Here is a 16,729-nt window from a genome sequence, read left to right on the forward strand (position 1 = left end):
TCAAGGGGGATTTTGGGGTGGGGAGGAGGTTTGCCTGCCTGAGAAGTGGGAGAATGTGTCCCAGCTGCCCCTGCCCTGAAATCACAGCGTGACTCCTGCAGAATCTGGCTTGGCAAAGGGGGCAGTGCATTTCCCGTGAGGAGCCTCATGCTTTGAGTTTGCAGGATGCAAACAAAAGCAGTCTGACCCCTTGCAGTGGGAGTCCCCTCTTGCAGCACAGCCATGCTGCAGCTTCCCAGCAACCCAATCAGGGTCTCTCTGCTTCAGCAGGTGGGATTCTCCTGCCCCAGGGGGACACAGCTGTGCTTGCCCCAGCATAGACATCTAAGTAGGTTAGGAGGATGCATTGCAGGCTAGCAAGGGTTGCAAAGTGGCAGTGCCCCAGGCACTGGCAGGAGGAGCAAAGGCTCTGGAGCAGGAGACCTTGAGGCCAAAGGCCATTGCTTCTTGCAGGTAACAACAGGCAGGCTGCGAGTGCCTGAGAGCAGCAGCAGAGCAGGGAACAGGGCATGATTTCTGCTGGCTGTCAGGCACTGCTGCTGCAGGTAGCGGGTCATAGTTTCTGCAGGGAACTGGAAATGGTTTCCGCAGGGAATTGAGCGGCTTCTGCAGCAGAGCCGTTAGGCAAGCATTGCCTTACCCACCCACATGCCCACAGCCCTAGCAAAGCACAGTTTTCACAGAACCCATCTAGGATCCCCAGTGCTGTCTGGAAACCTACGCTGATAACAGGGCTGGAGTAATAGCTGCATCCACGCAGAAGCCCGATGAGCTGGAGTATTATTTCACCTTGCTTTTGCCACGGGCACACTGAAGGAGCCCACCCAGCCCCTGCACAAGGGACTTTGCACCTCCTTGAGCTCCTCAATTGTAATTATACCCAGGTGGTTTAACAGCTTGAAGCAGTGATGGGAGAGCAAGTATGTCCCTCACCCTATATCCCCACACACTTTGCACTTGCTTCCCCACCAGAGAGCAGGTCAGGAGCCACCTCTGGCACCAGGCAGTTCAACTTGCCCAGCTCTCACTTTCTTCCAGCAGTGCTGGGGCATCAATGAGGCTTTCAAATGGCTTTCCTTCCTAGCATGCCTGCAGCCTATGGTTTAGAAAAACTAGTCTTGTTTGTCGACTTTATCTCTGGTAGATGGATGTTTCTTGTGGTTTTAAGGTAGCACAAAGCTCCCCCTCATCTCCCAAGCAGGAACAGCCTACCAGCTATTTATATGAATTCTGTGCTAAGGCCAGCCACAGAGGGGCTTCTGGGGCACTGGTTCAATATTGCAACTGATCTGAACCTTTGCATGGGACAGAGCCCAGTTCTTTGTAAATAGTCACTTCAAAAAAAGACATAAACGCAGTTTTCTGTTTATAGTATTTTTCTGGTTCAAGTATATCTTATGAGGAACCATGATGAGGTTAATAAAACAGTATTACTCCAGTGACCACTTAAGCAAGTGCCACTTAGCTTGATGATAACACTAAGAACTATTTCAGCTTGGATGCATTGTGTGTACTTTTTAGTGTTTTATACCAGTCTCCCATGTGGTAGCTAAAGCATGGTACAGATAGGCCTGTGACTGCCATCACTCCACAGATAGTAAGTTTGCTTTAACCAGTATATCAGCACCTACTACACAGCACCCCTACCAGAGTCCACAAAGCCTTCATAGGCTTTTGTTTCATAAAGCACAGCTGAAGCCTAAGCTCAGATCCCTCTACAACACTGCTTGTTCCAACTAAATTTGTCCTTCTCATAGGTCTTACAAATGGTTTATATTTTTTTGTTTTGCATATGGAAATACTGGATTGTCACAGATTTGCCATCCCCATTACAGCACTACTTTAGCCATTTTGTATTTATCAGTGATACAATCCAATAAATCTCATTTAAATTGGTCTCTGCTCTTAGTGTGTTCCTCATGCAATCTCAGTCATTGAACCTTCCCTCTCCAGGTGTTCCTTGTTTAGCATTGTCATAAACAGTCACTGCTCTTCCCTGGAGGGGAATGGAGAAAATGCATGGCTTGCAGTGACTCAACAGGTGGCTCTAGCATGGCAACAGACCTTCACCTTCAGAAAAAAAAGTTTCCCAGCACCCAGAAAGATAGAATCAGTCTTACCAAGGGTATGTGGCCAGATGCTGAAGAGGAAGAAGTCTAGACCCACCTCACCACCCCAGAACAATACTACACTCAAGTTTTTCCAAAATAAGGTTAATATTAGATAATCAGAGCTTGCAAGCAAAAAGCAGAGGACTGTATGTTTACACTGTTACTATAAACATCAGCAACAGCTGATGGATTTGTTCACAACTAGTCTAAAAGCTGAACAGGTTTTGTTCAGGCACGAACAAAATTAATTATGGATGTAGCACTTATGCCTTGGTCAAACTCAGAGAAAACGCCAGACCCAGCCCTGCTCTGAGGGAACAAGGGAAGCTCACTGTACAAGTGTTTTAATTTGTCAGAGAAGTACAAAACTTGCTTAGAAGTAATTCTAGGAAACAAGTGGGGTTCCCCCCCTTCTGTATTTTATTCAGAGTTATCCTGGATTATTCACCAAGCACTGGAATCCTTTCACACTACAGTCCAGGAAGCTTACTGTGGGCCCAATACAGTCACCAAAAGCACTCCACCCCAACCCCCCACACCCCACTGTTTTTCTTTGGTTAGAGAAAAAGGGTTTTTAAAAGTCACCATCCAAATAGGAAAAAAAAAAAAAAAGCATAGCTGCACACTAAAAACATTACAACAGATCTACCACTGTCTATGGCCCCAGCCAAACTGAGAACAGATGTGGCTTTTTCAAGTAGACGGTTCTACAGAAGAGCTCAACTCAAACTAAGCATCTAGCATTGAGTAAAGTATTTCAGAGCAGGTCAAAGGCAAGCAGTCTGGGCATCTGTACTAACACACAGAAGTCATTACTTCTGCACTGTGAAGCTGCACACTCCACTTCCTCCAGGACTGCACCAAGCTCCCTGGAGAACTGCACACCCAGCATCCCAAGTGCTGCTCTGTCCCTGCAAGAACAGTGTAAGCTGCAGGGCTGACTTCTAAGAAGAGTGTTAGCTTAAAAAGCAGCTCTGCTACAAGTTATATGCTGAATGAATAGGCCAGGAGTGTAGATGCTTATGCCTTAGTATAACTAATGCACATATGCTTCAGCTTCAAATAAATATCTATGACCTCAGAATAGGAAATACCACTTCTGTACAATAAATAAAAATATTGCATTTTCTATCGGCCTGTCTGGGAGTCATTTTGGAATGTTGTTTTCAGTGCTAAAAACAGTCTTATGTTAAACAGTTAAGGCTTCCAGTGCTTTGGGTTTCAACAGCTTCTTGGCAGCAATGATGGTGTTCTTCATCAGCATGGCAACTGTCATGGGCCCAACTCCTCCAGGGACTGGAGTGATGTAACTAGCTTTCTTCTTCACCCCTGCAGAATGGGGAGGAGTTATAGTTTAGCATAAAAGTCAAGAGCAGTAAGACTTACCAAGCTGGCTGACTAGTATGAAGCTGTAATCAATCTAATATTGTTGAAGTTTCTCCAAGACTGCCAGCTAAGGACTATTAGTCTCAAGTTAACTATCCCATCCCTCCCCTCTCCTCCTCATTACCCAAGGCAACACAGAGCATACCATAGCCTGACCATCTCCACTATTAAGCAAGCTTACCTTCATAGCCCAGGCTGGGGAAAAAAAAAAAAAAAAAAGATCTAATAGCTAGGTTTATGCAACAAATCAAATCTGAAACCAGATATGGATGGGCCTGATGCATACTCTTGCAAAGCTCTCCAATAAAGTAATAGTCTGAGTATTTGCCCTCTCTTCCAAAAGGACTTTCAAGTGCCTTTTGCAAGGTATATGGAGATGTGGAGCCCATCAGAACAGCCTGCCTGGGCACTGTTGCAACTAAGTTGTGAGCAAGGCCAGTAAATAGCAAGCCAAAAGTTGAGTTCCATGTGTTTTCATAAGGTAAAATTTAAAAGCAGGAACATGGGCTATAAATTTCAGTAGAGACAAAGGAGACCAACTGTCCAGGATGAATCTCTTCTGCATTGCAATATACAGTGTTTCCATACCATATTACAGGAAAGTTCTTCCCTTGTACACTGAATGCACAAGCAAGAGAGCTTTAGGATGGGTCGGCATTTGCCCCACTACATGAACCAGGACTTTCTCACCCCTTCTCAGCATGCTAAGAAGTTTAATAATGAGTTTAAGCATGAGTTTAATGCTCAAAGTATGAGATGCCATAGTCTTTTATACCTTCAAAATCCACATCCCCGACCAGCCTTGGTTTGGCAGTGATGGGGTCCTGCACTCTAGTTATCCCCACATCAATAACTGCAGCTCCTTCTTTGATCATATCAGCTGTGATCAGGTTGGGAATGCCTGTAAGAGAACAGAACCACATGCTTATAGTGGTGCTAAACAGTCCCATTCCTCCTCAACCCCACCTTCACACCGCCCAGCCCTGTAGGTTTTGACCCACCCAGGCCTTTTCCTGCCTCACAAATACAAATCTAGCCACAGTTGCAAAATCCAGTGCCACTCCTTGAGAGGTTCATCTCACCCAGAAATCAAGGATTTGTTCACTTATAGTCTCAGTATAAAGAACTAGAATCCATCCCCAAGAAAGAAGTCTGGCAAAGAATTTGGAACACCCCTTTCAATGTGGGGTGTTTGTCTGGTTCTACCACATACTGCATCAGCTGAGGAACTCATCCTACCTTCCACTTAAAACTTAACTGTTTCATGTGATCTTTTCTCTGGTTTACTGACCACTTTTGACTATGAACATGCCTTCTTTTCTGCCAGCAGCATTTCTGCTTTTATGCAACACTACCTTCAAACATCAGTTCAAATCCTTCCAGTATTTTATCTCTCTTCATACCCAATTTCTAACCCACATTTCTCTCCTTTCCCACAAGCTTACAGCAAGCTTCAGCTGCCAAGCATCAACACCCAAGTCAACTTTTCTGTTGATGAGCTACCCCCCATGCCAAGGGGATAGCTCAAGACCCCACTTCCAACATGGAGTACATCTACTTGTAGCTGTTCTTTAGGTCTGATCAAGTGCTTGCTGGCACACAAAGCCCTCCTGACAGATATCATTTTGCATTTCAAAGGGCCACAAACAGCTCTGCTAGACTCTCCTAGGCTTAATCACAGGATACACTGGCTGGCTCAAACAGCCAGCCCTTGCCTACAGCAGCTGCCAGCAGCCATAAGAATACGAAATTATCCTTGTGCTGCCAGAGATGCCTCAGATAGGGAGGCCCCGGAACATATACCAACAGAACTGTCTCCAGCAAGAAAAGATTCCCATCAGAAACATCACACAAGCTGCAGTGCAGCATCTTCTGTGTGTCTCACCTGTACTGAGAGTTCAGTCTTACCTGCTGCTGCTACCACAATGTCAGCACGGATCATGTGTTGCTTCAGCTGCTCCTTTGGAGTGTAGCGGTGTGATATTGTTACTGTGGCATCACCTGCAAAAGGGGTTACATGAAGCCTTTTACCCATAAGTGTACCTAAACCTGTCAAACTTGTAACTCTTCACCTTTGAGGACACCTGTGAAGGTAGCAAGAATACAGGAGCCTGAGGACAAACCACTGGGAGTAGCCTACAAAGGCAGAGGTCTTGTATAGAGAAGGACAAGGACTAACTGAAGAAGGCTCTGAAGCATTACAAGACTGCCTATGTGCAGAGTTAACTCTCCAGCCTCAACCACAGCCCACATGATGTCATAGTCCCTGAGACAGGCCTAGGACCTGTTTAAAAGCCTAACAAAGACTGTGGCATAGGCAAAGGGCTTCTTCCCACAACTGCCTGGTGCACAGGCTCCAAGACCAGCAAGCTCCTACCTCCTGGGCGCTCATGCCTGCCATCTGTATGCAGCAACATGGCTATGGGCATTCCCACATTCTTTGACCGGCCAGCCACCACCACATTCTTCCCCAGTGTCGGAATGCCTGCAGTAGACATGAGAGTCTTAAGACAAATACAAGCTGGAGTTGAGCCATACAGCAGCCAAATACTGCAACAGCTTACCAGTTCTCTTAATGATCTCCCACACACCCCATGGGGTAGCTGGCAGCATGGAATACTGGTCAAGGCACATGCGCCCCACATTTATTACATGAAAGCCATCAACATCTTTGTCTGGAGTCACAGCATTGCAAATCTTTCGCTCATCAATGTGTTCTGGAAAAGATAAAAGCTTTAGCACTAGGGATCAGACAAAAAAATAATTCATTTTGCAGTCAACCAGAAGCCAGGCTCACTGCACTAGCCCCTCAACCCCTTCAAAGTTTGTAAGCTTGAATTTATTCAAAGCCTCCAGTGAGTTCAAGGCTAAGAACTCCCAGCAGAAGGGGACTGGAACCACCTGGGAACTACAGTGTCACTAATGCAGAGTGTATTTTTAGACTGCCTCAGTGTCACAACCAAATTTAAACTCCTGGCTTAGGAAGCTGATACTCCTCACACAAGAATAGATTTCCATGACCCCCATCAACTCAACTCATATAGGCAGCAGTATGATGAAGTAGTAAAATCAATTTCTTTAAGCTACATCAGCGTGCCACATTTCATGTGGCAAAAGAACTCCTGAGCTATACCTCCTTATGGCCCATAAACTCTTAGAAATCTTTACATAAAAATGAAACAGATTGATATCCAGCTACTCACCAGGTAAAGGAAGCTGCACTAACAGGCCATCCACATTGGCATCATTATTTAGTTTGCCAATCAAATCCAGTAGTTCTTCCTCAGTAATTGAAGCTGGCTTGAGAATCGTCTCACTGCTGATTCCTGTGCAGTCATTGAGAGTGCTGCATTAGACAGCAGCATATATACAAGTGTGAAGCAATTTTCCGAACCCATGCTGATTTAAACTGTCTAGTTTCATTTCTGCACAAAACCCAATATGGATACACCAAGAATTTCATGCTTCATACAACAATGAACACCTTCCAGGTTGTAGATCTACACAAGTCTCACAAGTTATGATTAAGGACCATTAGTCTGTGTAGTCATTCCTGGGAAAGCCTGCTGAAACCAGAGGCCTTCCAAAAGTGCATGGAGGGCTTGGAGAAACTAAATGCAAATGTGTTATGATGTCATGCAACTGCACCTCCTGCAGACCCTCTTCACCACAGTAAGAAGGGGATGTTGGCCTAAAATGTCAGTTCCAAATAAGGCTTCAGCAGCACAGAACTCAGTAAGAAATAACACCACTGTGTGCCCTGGACCCCCTTCAGCACATTTCTCCAGAAGTATACTCAGGAAATCTTTGGCTGAACACTAAATTTGACCTTGGCTTGCAAGACTCTGCTCAATGTGATTGCAGCTTGGATAGTTAATTTAAAAAGGCAAATCAAAGCCTTGCCAGTGTTTTACACAGGCCTGCAAAGATTGCAAACCCAAACTGTAGAGTTTGATGTTGCCCTAGAGGATTCAAGTGGCATAATACATTCAAACTATGCCTATTAACTACATCTCAGCACTACTATGAATGCAGCCAAAGTTTTGCCATAAACCTAGACAGCGATGCAGCTGAGGTGAAAAGCAGCCACGTGGATGCATCCTAAGAGCTTCCACAGTTTCCAGCATAGAGGACTCCCCTCAGCCAATGAAACAGGAAGCAGTTACTTTGCTCCAGTTTCAGAGCAGAGTGCAAGACTTACCAACATCAGCAGCTGCTTTGGTTTTGTTCAATACATAGGAGTGACTTGCAGGATTTTCACCAACTAGAACAACGCTGAGGTGAGGTCTCTTGTTTCCAGCTGCTACCCACTGTTCAACCTCATGACGGGCTTCCTGTCTGATCTGTCGGGCCAGCTTCCTTCCAGAAATCACAACTGCATCATCTCTGCAGTGGAAAAAGTGTTACCAAAGCAGTCAGCATTGTTAGGAACATCAAATCCAAGCTTTGTGCAAAACTAGCACAAGAAACAGGTGCTAACCACAAAGCAGGACAGAACTGTCTCTCATCTGAGCCAAGTACAAGCCTTTATTACAAAGCTTTTTTTTTTCTGCAAGCTATGTTACGCAACATATTTCAGTCTTAATGCTTTGGGCAGTAGAGCTGGAAACTTAATAAGCAAAACTACTGGAGGGACAGAGGGGTTTTTTTGTGAAGCCTAAGAAACTATACACTCTGCTTCTCTGCAAGACTGGGGGTACACATGTATCATTTGTATTTTAGCTTGAAGCATGGGCTATATGATTAGCCTCCACTTCTCAAAAGTCAGTCACCCTTCCCTTTCAAAGGCATGAGTTTCACTACAAATGACTTACATGAGGAGGCAGAACTCATTCCACTTAAGTGGAATTTCCACTACAGAAGTTACCAAGCAATTCTGGCATGTCTGACACAAGCAAAGAAGGGTGTCATACTGCTGCACCAAGTGCAGTTCTTAGAGAGCCCGGTCACCCATAGATTTCTCAGGAATACCACCATTCCACCTCGCATACACCTGGCACATGCCCTCCCCTGCTCAACTAATTGCTGCCACCACTCCAGTCAACTCTTTAGATTGTGAGAACTGGATTGGGTACTCAATTCCAGCCCCTTCAAAAGACTACAGTGCTTATCTGGAGTTGAGGGGATAGCTGTCCACTTGAACCATGTCAGAACGGGTCCTCACATACTTCTCTGGTCTAAATTTGTAGGAAGAATATAGAGTCTCTGTCAAATGCATTCCAAGCAACTGGATAGCCTGCAGCATATAGAAAGGCTGGCACAGATTACAACTAATGAGGCCACAGCTGCCAGCCCCAATCAGCACAGCCTGTGCACACTGCTCACATTTGTTTTTTACTTCAGGTTATGGCTATCACTCACATTAGAATGCAACTCTCACTCACTAGTCCCTCTGTGAGGGATTGACCTACCCAAGATTCACTTTTAGACTTCACTGCAGTGCCTTCCTGCAAGGCCTCATAATGAGTTCTTCACTCGCTTACCCAAGTATTTACCCAAGCACTCTGCTCCTCTGTCAGGCCCCTCACACAGAGCAGGGGGAGCTGCTCCCCAGCATCACTACACAGGCATCGCTCACAGCCAGGACCTGCCCATTTCTGAGGCAATCAGCAAGCAAGATGCACCACCACCAACTTGCCAAGAAAACCCAGGAGACAACCGTCCCTTAGAAGGCAGCCTGAGAGCTTTCACCTCCCACAGCCCAACAGACACAAGGCGTGCTGCTGCAGTCCTCTTCCCCAGAACTGAGCAGCCCCAGCTACCTGACGCACAGACCTCCTCCTCCTCCCTGAGTCCCACGAGCCCAGCACTGCTTCGTGAGGGGTCTCCGTGCTCCAGGCACGGTTGCAGCAAAGGGGAGCCCCCACCGGAGCTGCTCCAGGCCCAGAGCAACGCAGAGCAGGAGCACGGGAAAGCCTCACACCCCAGCGCGAACCTGGGACGGCGTGCGGCGCTCCCTTCTTTCCTAGGCTCCGACCCATTCAAGCACGGGGCTCCCTCGGTACGCTAACCGCTCCGCACCTCACCCTAACGGCGAGCACCCCCAGCCGAGCCCCCCCGGGGCACACCCGCTGCCGCAGCCCCGCCACGCAAGGCGGCAGCGGGATTTCATCAGCCTGCAGCGCCCGGCGCGGCCGCTGGGGACCCGCCTCACGCCTCACGCCTCACTCGTCGCCGGCAGCGCCGACCCCGCGGCCGGGCCCTACCTGTGCGCGCTGAGGTGCAGGCGGCGGCCGCAGGGGGGCCGCAGCGCGACCCGGCCGAGGGCGCGGAGCGGGCACAGCGCGGGGGCCATGGCGGCACCGAGGAGAGGCGCCCCCGGCTGCCCCGCCCGCCCCCTTATAGCGCGCCGAGGGCCCGCCCCCGCTCGGGGCCGCGGCCCGGGCTAGGTCTCGCGAGAGCTGCGGGGCACGGCTGCGGCGGGAGCGGCGCCGCTTCCCCTCGGGCCGCTCGGCGCCGCTCGCCATGAGCTTCCTCTTGTGAGGGCCGGGCCGCGGGGGGCTCCGGGGAGGGGGCGCGGGGCGGGCTGTGAGGGGAGGCGGGGAGCTGGCGGCGGGGGCCTCGCGAGGGGCTGGGGGAGCGCAGCGTCGGTCGGGGGAAGCCTCGGGGGTGGCGGCTGTCGGACTCGTGGCCCTGTTCGGTGCGGAAAGGTGTCGGTTACCAGCTGCAGGGGTGAGCTGCGGCACGGCCGTGTGGTGTGAGTGCTCCGAAAGGTTTTTAGCTTTGGAAGCCTGGCGGGCGTGACGGAAGGATCGGTGTCGTTTTGTGGTGTGGGGAGGGGCCGAGCGCCTTCTTTCTGGGGTCGGCAGTGTGCTGGGTCTGTGTTTCGGGACTCTGCCTGTGGTCAGCAATGTGCTGGGCCTGTGTTGTCTGCCTGTGGTGTGACAGGAGGCAGTGGCTTGGCTGAAGAATGAGCTGGGTTGAAGGGTCTTTTATTTCCGCTCAGAAGGTTGCACATAAGCAGTGTGCAAAGACATCAGGCCATGCAGTAATGCTGAACCAGGAAGCTGGTGTGAAGGGTGCGTGAGCCAAGCACGGCTGGTTGTGTACAACGAGGGGAGGCAGCAGACCAGCGATGAAGCATATGTACCCTCCTTGATGCTTCAGCTTGCACCACCCTAAGTCAGAAGCAGAGTTGGCAAAGGCTGAGAACAGGACACTGTAGGCTCTGCTCAGTCTGAAAGTTAACATTTTGTGGTTTGTAGGCACAGAAATTCCTTCCGCTCTTGGCAGTATCAGCTTTTGAGCACGGGTCTAAAGCCAGTACTCAGTTCAATGACCTGTGTCCCTCTGAGCACCCTGCGGAGAGCAGCTTTGGCACTGTTGTAGGGGCATGGAGTTGTGCAGTGGCACAGATGTTGCAGAACACAAGAGACAATTGCAACTGCTACAGTAATTTGTGTTTTAGGGCTGGAGTCTGTTAAATTGGTATTTTGAGCAGATTGTTTCTGTGGTGTGTCTGAGTGTCTTGCCTTTGCCCTGTCAAACTTGACCCACTCAGCTGGTGGTTTTGTTTCCTGGTTCCTGGGTCACTCTGAATGTAACTGTTGCTGATCAGTTTTTAGGCCTTTGCACCAAATGTTTATTACATGTAAAAAGGGAAGTGTGCACACGGCTGTTGGAAACACTTTGGCCTGAGCATATGATATGTTCACCCTGGCAGGGGGATGGGAGGGGTAAACAGCTGGTGTTACCACAGCTAAAAGTGCCAAATGGCAAGGAGTAATTCAGCTGTATCAGGAAGGAAATATTTCTTAGGAGGGATTGCAGCTGACAGATTAACTAGAAATGTTTCTGTTTTGTCAGTGGAAGTCGATCTTCGAAAACATTCAAACCCAAGAAGAATATTCCTGAAGGCTCCCATCAGTATGAACTCTTGAAACATGCAGAAGCCACCCTGGGGAGTGGTAACCTTAGGCAAGCAGTTATGCTGCCAGAGGGAGAGGACCTTAATGAGTGGATCGCAGTTAACAGTAAGTCCTATGAAAAAGCAATCCATCCATGTGTGGAAGTGAAGTGGGAGGAATACAAATGTTTGGGTTTCATCCTTAAGAGAAAACAAACAAACAAACAAACAAAATAATAATAATAATAATAAACAGATGAAGTTCACATCCTGGCTAGATTCTGTTTAACTAGGTAGGGATAAAAGGAAAGTAAGTTGAGTGTCAAAGGGGTTTTGTGCTCTGGAAGCAAGCAAAAAATCAAGAAACAAATACATACTATTGTGGTTTTGGGGTACATTTTCTTCAAGTTCCAACTTGTAAAGATGATTAGGTTTGTGAAAGGTTATTTTTAGAATTAGGAGTAAGCCTTGATTTTGGAATTATAAAACCAGTAGTTAGTGCTGTTAGCTGCAAAAACTGACAGTAAACAGCTTGGGTAAAAAATTGAACTGTATTCTTCAACCATATTCTCCAGGTTTGTGTTGGTAACTTAGGAGTTGTATTTTCTTTCTTACAAAGGTGGCTGGGAACTAAAGCAGTTATTTCAAAGTTACAGGAAGTTAGGAGGTTATGTACAGCTTAATGCCATACAAATAAGTTAGGGGCAGTAGCCAGAAATTAAAAAAAAAAAGATTAAAAAAAAAAAAAAAAAAAAAAAAGATCAAAGCTGACTGAGAGATTCATGTTCCTAGATGGTCAAAGGGTCTTGAAGTCAGCCACATGATGGTGTGTTTGCTTTTGTGGAGGGCTTTGCAGTATGTTCACCCCTGTGATGGTGATCTTCAGAGGCAATGTCAGCTGAATGGAAGCAAATTGGTGCTGCAGTCTGCTTTGTTTGCATTTTGGGTAAAATTGATACTTTTTCATTTACAGCGGTGGATTTCTTCAACCAAATCAATATGCTCTATGGGACCATCACAGAGTTTTGCACAGAGGCCAGCTGTCCGGTCATGTCTGCTGGACCAAGGTCAGAAGTTTATGGCAGTCTACAGCTGCGATTTATGTGTTGGGGAAGTGGATGGATGTTCAGGTCACTCAAGTGTGTCAAGAAAAACTAAAAAAGGGAATCAGATGTGTCTGGATGGTGTTGGGGCACAGCATCATTCTCCTGTAGAGTCACTCATCTGCATGCGAAGTGATGTGGTCCATTAGGGAAGCCGCATGGTATCAGTAGCAGATTTATTTTAAGGAAAATAAGAGATGTAACTTTGAAGTGGCAGATCTTTCTGTTCGAGTCATCTCTCAATCTGTTGTCTCAGAGCAAGTGCTCCAAGAGGTCATTGCTTGTTTTTTTCTGAGTGAAAGTGATTGAAGAAGATTGAAAGGTTGAAGAAGAGTATATATGATGGTTCTGAACTTAAGTACTTTGAGTTGAAGCAACAACAGCGTATCATGTTGGTAAGGTTGGTTGAGGCTTGTTATTTGGGACAGCAGCATGGAGTCTGGCTGTTGAGCAGTATATGTAGGGTGCTGTGTAAAGTCCTGCCCTGCTTTTCTAACCAGAATTATCTAGATCATAAGTTCCTGTTTCTATATTTGGGGATATTTCCTGTAACGACTTCCTGTTTAAAGTGCAGTGTTCATTTTCACTTGTTGGTGGTTGAGACATGACAATTGAAACGTGTTTTTTTTTCCCTACTGTACAATTTTGCAGAAGATCTCTGAGAAGGGAGAGTTCCATGCTACATAGTGTTCTGATAGAAATGTGCCCCTGTTCTGAGGAGCTGTGGATTTATAAGCATGTGTCACTTTGAGATGGTGGCTTTTAAAAGCTTTTGGCTGACATATGGCCTCAGGATGGGGTCTTGGCTATCTCATGTGTTGGTGTGCATCTCCCCGAGGGAGTGCTGAATTCTCCGTTGATGTCTGAAAACTGTATGATTCTATATGTAGTAACTTGAGCACTGGGGTTTGGCCCCATCACGCACCTCATTTAAAGGAATGCTGATGTTGAAAGAGGTTGATACACAGTTGAACATCACTTGTGAGGGTTGCTGCAGTGCTTCTTTTGCAGAGCACACCTTACCAAGATAAGGAGGAAGCTGCAGTGCCTTGTTGCCAGAGTAGCCACAACACAATGAAAATGTATTTCTTTTACTCATATAGCAAAGATTTTTTTTTCGGTCTCCCAACAGATATGAGTACCATTGGGCAGACGGCACCAACATAAAGAAGCCGATAAAGTGCTCAGCTCCAAAGTACATTGATTACTTGATGACATGGGTTCAGGACCAGCTGGATGACGAAACCCTCTTCCCTTCAAAGATTGGTAATTGCAACTGTTGCATGATGCAACATGCCTTGTATATAGGACTGAACCACAGTGCCACCGGAAGGTCTCTTTTTTACTTCTTAACAAACTGAAACTTATCCCCGCATATTGGTGGTTTTCAGGCGTCCCTTTTCCCAAGAACTTCATGTCGGTGGCAAAGACCATCCTGAAACGGCTATTCCGCGTGTACGCCCACATTTACCACCAGCACTTTGATTCTGTCATGCGGCTGCAGGAGGAGGCCCACCTCAACACCTCCTTCAAGCACTTTATCTTCTTTGTGCAGGTAAGTTGCAGAACAATTGGTCACGTGCCTCCACCAGGGTTTCTTGTTTCCTGATTTGCTTTTAAAGGGAGTTGGATTTTAAGAGCCTACTTGCTCTTTGAAGGTCTACAACAGCATTGTGATGGAACACAGCTCAGCTCTCACCCTCTTTACCATGTGAACCATACAGCAGTGTCATCTGGGGCTTGTTATGATTTTTGTGCAAGATGGCTATAAAGGCTTCGATTTCCCTCTCTAATTTTAAGCTCACAAAGGGTCCGGACTTCAAAGAGAACTTGGGGTTTTGTAGCTCAGTAACCGACTCTGAGGTAGCAGCAGCACCTTTTTCACGTTGCCCATTATTTAACAGCCTGTAACTGTGGGTGACTCATTGAGCAGCCTCAACAGTGCAACATGGTTTGCCCAAAACACTTGAATCTCTCTGCAGAGAAACGGGAGAGATGGCTGCAGTAACGTCTGCATGGGAATTTATGCCAGCACGCATTTATGCAGCTGGTTCCCAGTGCATGTGTGCTGGCTGCACCTGGAGCCTTGTGTTTTCTAGTGGCTCTTTCAGCAGTGTGTTTAGTTCTTGTGATGCTTTTTCTTGCCAGGAATTTAACTTGATCGACAGGCGGGAGTTGGCTCCACTGCAGGAACTGATTGAGAAGCTAGGCTCCAAAGACAGATAAACTTTCCCCAGGAGGACCCCATTCAGTTTCTGGTTGTGGCTGTTCCTTTCTGCTTTGTACACCAGCCGTTCTCCCTTTCCCCTTCACCAGTGCAAGCCTCAAAAAGCTGGATGATGTGCTGGCTGGCGTTGCCTCACCTCAGTCTTGCAGGCCTTCGGCAAAACAGTGCTTGTACTGCACAGTGGCAGCCTGCATTGTTTTATAACTGGTGGCTGAGCTGTGGTGACTAGTGCTGCTTCGTATGTTTTTTTCTAAGCTATGTACTCAAGTCTGGCAAGAATTGCAGTCTGGGGCTGACACAGAGCTTGTAGCAGGTTGCTTTGTTTCCCACAGGCATGGGTGAAGTTCCAAAGTGCCACACTGCTGTTTTCAGTGCTGGAGCAATTTCACTCTGGATCCCATGGATACAGAACCTGGCCTACAAGCAGCCAGCCTGGGCGCTATAACCAGCACATGCTTCCCTTAGGAAAGAGCAGCAGTGGCACACCTTATTTTTGGAAGTGCTTTTTTTGGATTTAGATGCACTTTGGCCAAGAGCCTTAAGCTCCGCCCATGGCAGCATTGGGGGGAGGAGAAAAAAAGTGCCTGTCAAGGGGAGCCTCTCCCCTTGGTGTGCAGAGCAGCTTTTTTGTCCCCAGCTGGGGGGGGGGGGAGGGGAGGGAACATGACACAGGGAATGGCAGGGACCATGTGTGGCAAGGCAATAAAGTTTCTTCTTCCTGTTCTCTTTTTTAATGGATGTCTTGTCCTTGTTCCATGCACTGGTGCCCTCACAGCCCCCACGTGTTCCAGTTGAAAACAAACAACCCTAAGAACATTTTCCCTTGAAGGGAGTCCCCCTGGCTGGTGGCTGTAGCAGCATCCTACTTCTGCCCCCCAGTTCTGGCTGGTCCAGAGTCTCTTCACACACACAGTCTCCAGCATCTTTATTGACCAGGCCATTCCCGGCAGCTGCACAAGTCCCCTCACATTCCCCCCCTTCCCATCACAGAGCTCAGCCCAGTATCAGGGCTTTGGGGTGGAGGTGAAGATGCGCAGTCCATGCATGTTCTTGATCTCTTCACACAGTGCCTGCAAGAGACGAACACAAATACTAAGTCCCACTTCAAGGTAAAAGTGGGTGGCTTTAAAACACCAAGTACTGAGTGCTGAAGTGGAGCTCCTAACTAAGTGCTGTATGCATGTAGTGCTCAAGTGCAAATGCAGTGTGTGCTGTGTCAACTGCAAGTGCTGTGCGTGCAAGCAGACTGCATGCAGTGCTGCAACATACACACACAAGCAGGATGCAAAACTAAGCAGAGACAAATGCTGCATGCCCAGGCCATGCAGACGTGGTGCCGCAGGAGCGTGCACGTGCCAACCACTGCTGTGTGCATGCCGATGCTCGGCTGTGCGTGGGTCTGCAGCTCAGGCGCCGTGCACCGGCTGCTGCAGCTCGCAGCTCGCCGCCCTCACCTGGTTAACCATCCGGTGCTGCTGCACCATCCGCTTCTCCCTGAACTCCTCCGACTCGACGTGGACCTCGTACATAGCGCCGCATCCTCCTGCAAGGAAGCGCAGCCCCGCGGTGCGGCCCCCGGCACAGCGCTGCCGCCGCCCGCCCGGCCAAGAGGCCCCCGGCAACCGCCGCGGCCGGGCCGGGCTCAGCCCCGCGGCGGCGGAGCGCACAGCACGGGGCGGGGGTTTAAGGGGAGCTGGTGGGTTACCGGAGATGTCCACCACCCTGATGGCGGAGGCGCGGGGGAACTTCTCCCGCAGGACGCGGGTCACTCGGGCCTCCCCGTCCGTCCGGGAGGTGAAGCTTCGCCAAGGGCCGCACCGCAGAACGAGCTGGGGCGGGGAGAGGAGAGAGGGGGCGCAAAACAAACGAGCTGTGACACCGCTCCGCGGGGCCGCTCCCCGCGGCACGGCCCGGGGCGGCCGCGCCACTCACCGGCCCGCGGAGCCGCAGCCCCGCCGCGGCGGCCATCTCGGGCCCGTGGCGGCCTCGGGGACAGGCGGGGAAGGGCTCGGCGCAAGGCCGCGGCCGCCTCGCTTCGCCCCCTGGCGGCCCGGAG

At 48.7% G+C, this 16,729-nt stretch overlaps 3 protein-coding genes across 3 annotated transcripts; 1 reads left to right on the forward strand and 2 right to left on the reverse strand.

The window, feature by feature from the left end:
* Positions 1-67: 67 nt before the first annotated feature.
* Positions 68-9,860, reverse strand: MTHFD2 (methylenetetrahydrofolate dehydrogenase (NADP+ dependent) 2, methenyltetrahydrofolate cyclohydrolase). Its single transcript, XM_082779570.1, has 8 exons — positions 9,704-9,860; positions 7,699-7,883; positions 6,701-6,823; positions 6,062-6,214; positions 5,875-5,982; positions 5,406-5,498; positions 4,273-4,398; positions 68-3,440 (listed from the first exon to the last, which is right to left on the reverse strand). Exons 1-8 carry the CDS (start codon positions 9,790-9,792, stop codon positions 3,301-3,303), a joined length of 1,017 nt encoding a protein of 338 aa, XP_082635696.1. The 5' UTR covers positions 9,793-9,860; the 3' UTR covers positions 68-3,300.
* On the forward strand, positions 9,828-15,303 carry MOB1A (MOB kinase activator 1A). The gene is made up of 6 exons (XM_082779571.1): positions 9,828-9,976; positions 11,304-11,470; positions 12,317-12,410; positions 13,579-13,712; positions 13,838-14,001; positions 14,595-15,303. The coding sequence occupies exons 1-6, from the start codon at positions 9,963-9,965 to the stop codon at positions 14,670-14,672; spliced, it is 651 nt and encodes a 216-aa protein (XP_082635697.1). The 5' UTR covers positions 9,828-9,962; the 3' UTR covers positions 14,673-15,303.
* Positions 15,304-15,581: 278 nt separating this feature from the next.
* On the reverse strand, positions 15,582-16,729 carry BOLA3 (bolA family member 3). Its single transcript, XM_082779415.1, has 4 exons — positions 16,606-16,729; positions 16,379-16,502; positions 16,128-16,216; positions 15,582-15,743 (listed from the first exon to the last, which is right to left on the reverse strand). Exons 1-4 carry the CDS (start codon positions 16,639-16,641, stop codon positions 15,678-15,680), a joined length of 315 nt encoding a protein of 104 aa, XP_082635541.1. The 5' UTR covers positions 16,642-16,729; the 3' UTR covers positions 15,582-15,677.

This window comes from Aythya marila (genome assembly GCF_965140915.1).
Source record: "Aythya marila genome assembly, chromosome: 26".
In the NCBI taxonomy this organism is placed as follows: domain Eukaryota; kingdom Metazoa; phylum Chordata; class Aves; order Anseriformes; family Anatidae; genus Aythya; species Aythya marila.